General features: G+C 44.8%; 1 protein-coding gene across 1 annotated transcript in view; it reads right to left on the bottom strand.

The window, feature by feature from the left end:
- Positions 1–410: 410 nt before the first annotated feature.
- The window catches only part of LOC121549554 (disks large-associated protein 1-like), a 176,323-nt gene continuing 166,112 nt past the window's right edge, over positions 411–10,621 (bottom strand). Inside the window, exons 9-12 of the mRNA XM_041861352.2 lie at positions 8,816–9,231; positions 4,402–4,493; positions 3,943–4,095; positions 411–2,539 (exon numbers count right to left, since the gene is read on the bottom strand). Coding sequence (XP_041717286.1) covers positions 2,321–2,539; positions 3,943–4,095; positions 4,402–4,493; positions 8,816–9,231 — 880 coding nt within the window. The 3' untranslated portion in view covers positions 411–2,320. The remainder of the gene's footprint in view (positions 2,540–3,942; positions 4,096–4,401; positions 4,494–8,815; positions 9,232–10,621) is intronic.

Genomic DNA, 10,621 nt, shown 5'->3' with positions numbered 1-10,621 from the left:
TTTAGGTATGTACTAACAGTATGTCGATTCTGCTACGTTAATCAGAGGCTGCGTCCCATATGGTACCCCATTCCCAACATAGTGCACAACTTTTGACCTGAGCTCTATGGGCCCTTGTCAAAAGTATTGCATTATATAGGGAATAGGGTGCCATTTGGGACACTTCCATAGTGAAAAGAAAGGCCCGTTTGGACCTTGAAAAATAGGAAGCACTTCAGAAACAAGCACTTAAACCCCATATACTCACATACACATTAGATACACACATACACCTGCACTCAAAGACACTGGCACGCACACTCACACACTAAATGGGGCAGCAGGTTACCTAGCGGTTAAGAGCGTTGGGCCAGTAACCAAAAGGTTGCTGGTTCGAGTCCCCGAGCCGACTAAGTGGAAAATCTGTTGATCTGCCCTTGAGCAATGCACCTAACCCTAAATCATCCTGTAAGTTGCTCTGGATAAGAGCGTCTGCTAAAATGTCAATCACAATTTCTATTCTGGCAGACCCTGATTTCACTGCACTGACCTCTCTCTGAGAGCTTGCTATGAGCTCACCTAACTCCATACCTGACTACCAGGCAGGATTAGCGCTGTCGACCCTAGAATCCTACCACATCTGGGGGTAGACAGACACCCTGTGACCTATAACCCCTAAAGTTCAGAAATAGGAGAGTACAGCAGAATCAAACCACTGGTCCTGCAACTGGAAAGACTGCATTTGGAGAAAAGGAAGAATAGTGTCATTGTCCGACACACAGTTTTTAATGTATTTTTTTTTTTTTTTTTTTTACTCTACAAAGACCTGTATTGATTATTGGTAAATACTACGAATCCCTACGCTACACCTCTCACCCAAATCCCATTTTATAAAAGGTTTGGATTTTACATTGCTATTATTGTCTAGGTTGAACACCTTCCGACTGTGTTGATTCAGCTACTGCGCAAAGTCTCTCAGCTTTGCGGTTTTAAATAATATAACTAAACAGCATGTGATAAATGTATGTTGCTCTAATAGAAAATCAAGGTGTTCATAGGTGTTGGACTAAAATCATTGTATCAAACCATTAGTGTATACCATTTTTCTTTGTATTTCATTGTTTTTAAAATATGGTGACTGACTAAAATGCTTTTGTTTGTGATTTCATTGCCAAGTTATATAGAGCTGCTGTTTCCTGGATTTCAATAATAAGGGGCGAATCCTAAGTTATACTTAAGTCAAATTTTTACTTAGTCTTCCATTGACATCAATGCATGACTAAGTGAAAATGTGACTTCAATTGAAGTTAGGATTGAATCCTAATTGAAACATTTAAAACGGACAGTTTCAATGGTCGCTGCTACCTACTGTAGATGTCTCGATGTCTTGTATGTCTCCAGAAGGTCTTAGATATGTCTCAGGTGTTCTCTCCTAACAACTCAAAGAGGTTTAGGTAAATTACCTCAAACCTCTCTTTAGAACAGGTGTGTGTGCGGGTGCACGTGTCTGTGTGCACACACGCATGAGTGAACGTCCATGCGTATGTGCACATGTGCTTGTGTGTGTGTGTTATGAACCCGGTGACAGTAGTATCCCACAGGGGTAGAGAGACTGGGTTTCCCTATTGTCTGCTGTCATTGTGCTGTGAGTCACAGTAGCAGCCTCACCCACGGTTACCAGAGTAGAGAGGTTGGCTGTGTCTCAAATGACACCCTATTTTCTATGTAGTGCACTACTTTTGACCAGGTAGTGCACAAAAGTAGTGCACTATTTAAGAAATAGGGTGTCATATGGGACACAGACGCTGTATCAGGCTGTTTGACACCCAACAGGATTAGCTGGTGTGCCCTGACAGTGCTCGGTCTATACCCACTAGTACACTACCCCTCCCTCCCTAACCTGCCTTCTGTTCCAATGAATCAGAAACATTATACATTATGCATCAATGCTGTGGTACTGGTATACCTGTTGTTTGGGTGACAACAGGTCACTTGGTTGGTGGAATATCGGTAAGAAGAGTTGACATCACAAGAAGAAACGTCGTTGGGAGTAAGGAGTGGGGGGAGCTACATCAAAGCTGAAAGTTCAATGGAGAGGATCAAATGGAGAGAAGGCTAAACATTTCTAAATATACAGTATTCTCACTCAACCAGCTCTGCTGTGACCGTCCCCACTCTTTTGTTGAAGTAAATAAAGATGTGATTATATTACAAGCACCCTCGCCATTCAGTGCTGTGTGTGTGCCTTTGTGGGAGTTTGCGTGCACCTTTGTAGGTGGGTGTTTGTGTTTGTATGTGTGTGTATGGGGGGGGGCGGTCTCTGTCTCTATCTGTGTGTGTCTCATAGTCTGGTCTGGGCCTCGGGGATGTAGATCTCAATACTGTCTGCTGCACTCTCGGTGACCGAGCTCTGTCGGACCGAGAGGGCCCGCTTGGCGGCCAGCAGGCGTTTGCGAGCCTCTAGCCGCTGTCTCTCGGAGCTCTCCAGAGAACGGTCCCTGGCCAGGGGAGGGTGGCCCCTGTGGGGCTTATTTGGCACTGGAGGGGCGAACCGTCTCTCCTGGATGGACGGGGGAGGACAAACAACTACAGTTAGAGGCCATCCTCTGTGCCTCTGGCAGCAGGGGCACAACGGCAGCCATATTGTGTGGGGGTTAAAGAGGTCATGACATTAGCAGTTTGTTGGAGTTTGCATGGTGTGAGAGCATGCAACAGGGTTTACGTGAGTGAAGTTATGGATGGTGCCCACATGCAAAAAATACTATAAATACCATAGTGTTCGCTGTATTGTTTTTGCAGACTTTACTGTAGTATACTGTAGTATTTACAGTTAACTATAGTATAAATACAGCAGTAAAAGAAAACAGAAGTATATACTTTAGTATTTACTGTAGTGTTTTTGTTCTAATATCTTTGATATAGAGGTGGAAGCTTTCTCCTTCAGGAAACCTACTGGAGAAATACTAATAGAGCAAATTCTCATAACCTCTAGGTAGGTAGGACTGGGGTCTGAACAGATAGTTCAGAGCTTCTGTTCTTTTCTATAACTTGTAGGGAATTCAATATATGGTCTATACTTGGTATGTAGGTTTATCACTTATGGGTGGCATAAATTACGATATAGGGGAGGGGAATGGGCAATGTATATGCAAATTAAATACTGTAGTATTTACTATATTTAAAAAAGTGTTGTGTTTTCGCGGACTGTAGTGTTTTTGCAGACATTACTGTAGTATGTACTACAGTGTTTTTGTGTGTGTGGATAATACTGTAGTATTTACTATAGTATCCTACAGTATACTACAACATTCTATAGTAAGTACGACACATGATCAAGGGATACTACAGTGTGTAGTATAATATTCTACAGTTTACTACAGATTTCTATAGTAAGCACTGTAGTATTCTATAGTACACTGTAGTATTTGTTCATGTGGGTGGTGACGGCAGTGGCGGCCATTTTGTGAGAGTGCGTGGTAGGTGTGGGGTGTGCATGGGGTAAGAGTGGCCAGCGAGGTCAGCGAGGCCCCACGATGCATGGCAGGCAGAGTGACTTCTCAACAATCCAGCTCACTGTCAACAACAAAACAAAAAAACTAAAAAAACAAAAAAACACAGCAGACAGGCAGTCACGTCAGACAGGCTATCACACAACATTACAACAATCATTTTACATGCATTACAACACCTCGTGCTACATTGAACCGAAATCTACAGTAACTGTGTACATTAACCATATTCAACAACAATGAATGTAGAAGCATGCAGGCCAAAAACACCATTCCATTGTATTGGATTACTTTCAGACTTAAAGGGGTAGTTCACCCAATTTACAACATGTCATATTGGTGGACAAAAATTCTAAAAAGTTAACATTTGGAGACAGTGGCCAGATAAACAAAACGGATTGCTGACTCATCTTGTCCATAGATTGCTTATAGGGTCTACTACATTGAGTAGTACCTTTATCACGGGGGGGTCCAGGGGTCTCCAGTTGTTGGCTTTGAGTTGGTGCAGCTCATCAAACTTTAGGCTGATGTTCTCGATGGACAGCTGCAGCATGTCCCAGAAACCAGCCAGATCCTGGGAGATGGGCCTGGGGTGGGCATTGGGGTTCTGACAGACACAAACACACACATACACATGCACCCACGTGCACGCACAGACACACACAGACCCACACACACACACTCAGTCAGGACAGCTTTGGAACCATTCTCCTTTCCCCATCAGTATGTCATCAACATACTAGTCTGGGACTATTTCACCTTGTCCCTCCACACTTCAAAGTCAGTATGCTTTGAGTGGTGCTAGACTAGAATCCTATTCAGCTAGAATTTGCATCCATAGCGGTGTTTCATTTGAGTGTCAATTATAAACTTGTATAGATCATCTCATTATGTGTGAGTGTGTATTACATACCTGATTCTCCTCACACAGCTCCCGAAACTGCTGGAACCTCTGAGACATGAGCAGCTGGGCGCTGCCTACTGCACTGCGGATCTTCCCCAGGACTGTGGGAAGTCACCCACACACACACGCACACACGCACACATCAATCTTTAGTTCAATCACCTTGGAGTCACACAGACTTTGCCTTTGATGAGTGCAAGGCTATACATGTGTAGAGAGTGGGAACTGGGAACCTAAACTGTGAGTTTAGATGAGAGGAGGAGTGTTTATCCTGCACACCAAATAAACAACGCCCCCACCATGCTTTGAGAGTGGGGGGGATGTCGGAACCAGCCTCCCCGTCTCAATACACAACCTCGACTTACATGTAAGAGAGAGAAAATTCACTGCAGAATCACTACACAAGGGCTGACCAGCAGACTTGTCTAAGTTCACCTCACATAACGCTGTGTTCTCTGCTAAATGACTAAAATGTAAATGTAAATGTTCTCTCCATCAGAAATAATGCATTAGCCGTAGCCCTTTCCTGCAGTCAAATGACCAAACCGCTCTCTAATGGCCTCATGGGTGGAATGTTAATATTTTTCATAATTTCATAATAAATAATATAAATAATATGCCATTTAGCAGACGCTTTTATCCAAAGCGACTTACAGTCAGTCATGTGTGCATACATTTTTGCGTATGGGTGGTCCCGGGGATCGAACCCACTACCCTGGCGTTACAAGCGCCGTGCTCTACCAATTGAGCTACAGAGGACCGCAATTTCATCATTAATAAACATTAATCCGGTGTTTCAGTTTTTTAAATATATTTCAGTCTTCTGTGATGTACACTGAACAAAAATATAAACGCAACATGCAACAATTTCAAAAGGTTTTACTGAGTTACAGTTCATTTAAGGAAATCAGTCAATTGAAATAAATTCATTAGGCTCTAATCTATGGATTTCACATGACTGGGAATACAGATATGTATCTGTTGGTCACAGAAAACAAGTTAGTATCTGGTGTGACCACAACTTGCTTCATGCAGCGCGACGTCTCGTTCGCATAGAGTTGATCAGGCTGTTGATTGTGGCCTGTGGAATGTTGTCCCACTCCTCTTCAATGGCTGTGCGAAGTTGCTGGATATTGGCGGGAAAAGGAACACGCTGTCTTACACGTCGATCCAGAACATCCCAAACATGCTCAATGGGTGACATGTCTGGTGAGTATGCAGGCCATGGAAGAACTGGGACATTTTCAACTTCCAGGAATTGTGTACAGATCCTTGCAACATGGGGCCGTGCATTATCATGCTGAAACATGAGGTGATGACGGCAGTTGAATGGCACGACAATGGGCCTCAGGATCTCGTCACGGTATCTCTTTGCATTCACATTGCCATCAATAAAATGCAATTGTGTTCGTTCTCCGTAGCTTATGCCTGCCCATACCCTAACCCCACCGCCACCATGGGGCACTCTGTTCACAACGTTGACAGCCATCTGCCCGGTACAGTTGAAACCGGGATTGATCCGTGAAGAGCACACTTCTCCAGCGTGCCAATGGCCATCGAAGGTGAGAATTTGCCCACTGAAATCGGCGAACTGCAGTCAGGTGAGGACGATGAACACAGATGAGCTTCCCTGAGACAGTTTTTGACAGTTTGTGCAGAAATTCTTTGGTTGTGCAAACCCACAATTTCATCAGCTGTCCGGGTGCCTGGCTGGCGTGGTTACACATGGTCTGCGGTTGTGAGGCCGGTTGGACGTACTGCCAAATTCTCTAAAACAACATTGGAGGCGGCTTATGGTAGAAAAATGAATATTACATTCTCTGGCAAAAGGTTTGAGAGAAATAAGCTTTTTGTGCGTATGGAACGTTTCTAGGATATTTTATTTCAGCTCATGAAACATGCTATCAACACTTTACATGTTGTGTTTATATTTTTGTTCAGTATATATAAAGTATAATATTGGGATGCAAACTCAAAATGTAATACATTTCAACTCTATATCTGACATGGTACAAGGTGTTTTTCTTTTTTTTTAAGCCCATAACCATGTGTGTGAGGTGTATACTTTTGTTTCAAAGTAGATTTGTTTAAGACTACCAAGAAACACTCTGTGTGACCCTGATTTAGCCCACTGCAGTAAAAGGCTAAAGGAAGACAACAGTCACTAGGGACAAATCTAAGGAGTAGTACTCTAGCCGTACAAAGGCTACCACATTGGGCTATGCCGAGGATGCGCACCAAATGGCACCCTATACCCTATTTCCCCTGGTCAAAAGTAGGGCAATAGGGTGTTATTTGGAATGCAGACAGTGTCAGTGTAGGGCTGTCAATCTGGAGCTATGGGGCTGGCAGCAGGCATGAACGAGGTCATTAAGTGAGTTTGAGAATGAAAACCCCTATTAAGCGTGGCTGTGAGAGGCCATTTTACTGTACACTACCGGTCAAAAGTTTTAGAACACCTACTCATTAAAGGGTTTTTCTTTATTTTTACTATTTTCTACATTGTAGAATAATAGTGAAGACATTAAAACAATGAAATAACACATATGGAATCATGTAGTAACCAACAAAGTGTTAAACAAATCAAAATATATTTTATATTTGAGATTCTTCAAATAGCCACCCTTTGCCTTGATGACAGCTTTGCACACTCTTGGCATTCTCTCAACCAGCTTCATGAGGTAGTCACCTGGAATCCATTTCAATTAACAGGTGTGCCTTCTTAAAAGTTAATTTGTGGAATTGCTTTCCTTCTTAATGCATTTGAGCCAATCAGTTGTGTTGTGACAAGGTAGGGGGGTATACAGAATATAGCCCTATTTGGTAAGAACAGCTCAAATAAGCAAAGAGAAACAACAGTCCATCATTACTTTAAGATATGAAGGTCAGTCAATACGGAACATTTCAAGAACTTTGAGTTTCTTGAAGTGCAGTCGCAAAAACCATCAAGCGCTATGATGAAACTGGATCTCATGAGGACCGCCATAGGAATGGAAGACCCAGAGTTACCTCTGCTGCATAGGATAAGTTCATTAGAGTTACCAGCCTCAAAAATTGCAGCCCAAATAAATGCTTCACAGAGTTCAAGTAACAGACACATCTCAACATGAACTGTTCAGAGGAGACTGTGTGAATCAGGTCTTCATTGTCGAATTGATGCAAAGAAACCACTACTAAAGGACACCAATAATAAGAAGAGACTTGCTTGGGCCAAGAAACACGAGCAATGGACATTAGTCCTTTGGTCTGGAGTCCAAATTTGAGATTTTTGGTTCCAACCACGTGTCTTTGTGAGACGCGTTGTGGGTGAACGGATGATCACCGCATGTGTATTTCCCACCGTAAAGCATGGAGGAGGGATTTAGAATTCAAGGCACACTTAACCAGCATGGCTACCACAGCATTCTGCAGCGATACGCCATCCCATCTGGTTTGGGCTTAGGGTGACTATCATTTGTTTTTCAAACAGGACAATGACCCAACACACCTCCAGGCTGTGTAAGGGCTATTTTACCAAGAAGGAGAGTGATGGAGTGCTGCATCAGATGACCTGGTCTCCACAATCCCCCGACCTCAACCAAATTGAGATGGTTTGGGATGAGTCGGACCGCAGAGTGAAGGAAAAGCAGCCAACAAGTGCTCAGCATATGTGGGAACTCCTTCAAGACTGTTGGAAAAGCATTCCAGGTAAAGCTGGTTGAGAGAATGCCAAGAATGTGCAAAGCTGTCATCAAGGCAAAGGGTGGCTGTTTGAAGAATCTCAAATATAAAATATATTTTGATTTGTAAAAAAATAAATAATGTTACTACATGATTCCATATGTGTTATTTCATAGTTTTGATGTCTTCACTATTATTCTACAATGTAGAAATAGTTTAAAAAAAGAAAAACCCTTGAATGAGTAGGTGTTCTAAAACCTTTGACCGGTAGTGTACAGGACAGATGTATGGCCAGACCCAGCTGGCTCCCTATTGATAACTATGCCTTGTAAGTCGGCAGAGGAGATAGCAGGCAACAAGAATGTACTGTGGCCCACTGCCATGATTACTATGGTTGCGTCCCAAATGGCACCCTATTCCCTATGTAGTGCGGTACTTTTGAACAGAGCCCTATCAGGCCTTGGTCAAATGTAGTGCACTATCTTGGGAATAGGGTGCCATTTGGAACTCGGCCAATTTCACTCCCTTTACTAAGTCTGTTTGGGCATTTGGAGGACACAGACAGAGAGCGGGAAGGAGGGAAAACAACTGATACAACCTTCACACACACCATGCACCAACACCACCAAAAAGCACAAATGGAGAGAAGTGTTACTGATTCTATTGAATCCCAACCCCAGTTCTGCACCAGTTTGCACATATTCTGCGGAATATTCTCGAGTTGATGTTGTTTTGTATGTACATCTGTGTAGCCACTACTCACTCTCGTCCGGAAGCTCGTTCTCCATCTCTTCCTGCTCCATCTGTCTGCACCAGCCCTCCATGCGCTCCATCTCGGCCTGCAGCAGCTTGAGGAACCAGCGCCCGTCCCTGGGACACAACGACCCCCTTCCCCCCACCACCTCCATGGGGTCCTCCACCTGATCCATCCAGGGGTCCGGTGGGGGCAGGATGGATGGGTCGAAACCTACCTCGCCGTACTCCTCCATGGTCAGGGCGTGGTAGTGGTTTCCCGAGCCCTGGATGGAGACGGTGGAGGTGTCCCGGGAGTACTGGCGGGGCATGGTGGCCGAGTGGCGCATCGCCATCTCTGGGGCATCGACGGGACAGTAGTCAGGGTCGTCTAGGTCGGCCTGGACCGCCGTGGTCACACTGTTGGACCTGGTCATCCTGCGGTAACTGGAGAGAGAACCACAGATCTGAGGTCAGATGTTAGAGAATGTGGGGCTAGTAGAAGACATGCAGGCATAGTATATTAACACAGATCCCAGATCAGATCAGCCAGGTGTGGGGTGTTTGGGAGGGGTGTCATAGGGGCGTTTGGTCACCTGGCTGATTCAGAGGCAATGGAGCGTGGTCTTGTTAGTCCCTCTGCCCTGCTGCACACACACCCTCAGGACCCCACTGTACAGCTGGGGGTGCAGCTTTTGAATTGGTTCGAGAGGCTTTGTGCCCCTGTAAGACTCCCATTGCCAAGTCTCTCAGAGCAACGTGCCAACACACTAGCACAAAGTCACACACTTGCATGGAAATAACATATTTTCAAAACACTAACATGAATGACAGAAAATTCTCTCTCTCACTCTCTCACTGTCTCACACACACACACACACACACACACACACACACACACACACACACACACACACACACACACACACACACACACACACACACACAGTACAGCATGGAGACACTGACATGACCTGCCCACAGGGTGACACTCATACAGACCCAGAAATCGCCTCACATTTCCGGTCAGTCCCTCCTCCTCCACTTTACCATTCATCTATTCCTCCTCTGCTCCATTCATCTCCCCTCTTCCGTGAACAGAGAACAGGAGGGGGAGAGGAGCAGGAGAGATCAAAGACACTCACAGTGGAGGTGTACCAGTGCCTGGATAAGTGTGTGTATGTGTGTGTGTGTGTGTGTGTACGTGTGTGTGCTCGCAGCAGTTAAAGAGTAGCTGTCCTCTGAGCAGGTGTGCAGTCATAATGATCTCAGCCCGCTTTATAGCAGCTCCGTCCTAACAACTTCCTGTCTGTGTCAGGGCAGTGAGGGGTAAGGCCAAACACAACCCATACTGACTGATAGAGAGGGAGAGGGAGGGAGAGAGAGAGAGAGAGTTAGAGAGGGGGAGGGAGAGAGAGAGAGGAGGGAGAAGGGAAGATGGAGAGAATGGAGAGAGAGAGAGATGGGGTGGGGGGTGGAGTAGGGAAAGAGAGGGAGGGAGGGACAGGGACAGAGAGAGAAATAGAGGGGGGAGAAGATAAAAAGACAAAAGCAAAAAAAGGTTCTTGTTACAGTGCAGTCAGGTGGAGTCCTTCACAGGGCCTTGTAAATCACTTCAGTGGTTAAGGGAGGCCTGCTCTGCTCCGCTCTCCAACTGGGGGAAAAGCTGCTCCAAGACTGGATGACTTTGTCAGTCTGGATTGTGGCTACAGTAGAATTCCTTAATTGTAAGATATCGTTTTCTTCTCTTAGCATGTTCAGGCTAAGTCTGGATAAGCTGAATCCCAGTTTGGGTCAAAACGTAGTCCCAGTCTTATTAAACACTTTGGGAGCAGTG

Source organism: Coregonus clupeaformis, chromosome 34 (genome assembly GCF_020615455.1).
Source record: "Coregonus clupeaformis isolate EN_2021a chromosome 34, ASM2061545v1, whole genome shotgun sequence".
NCBI lineage: Eukaryota > Metazoa > Chordata > Actinopteri > Salmoniformes > Salmonidae > Coregonus > Coregonus clupeaformis.
The sequence above is the reverse complement of the archived record's forward strand: the minus strand, read 5'-3'. Positions and strand labels throughout refer to the sequence as shown.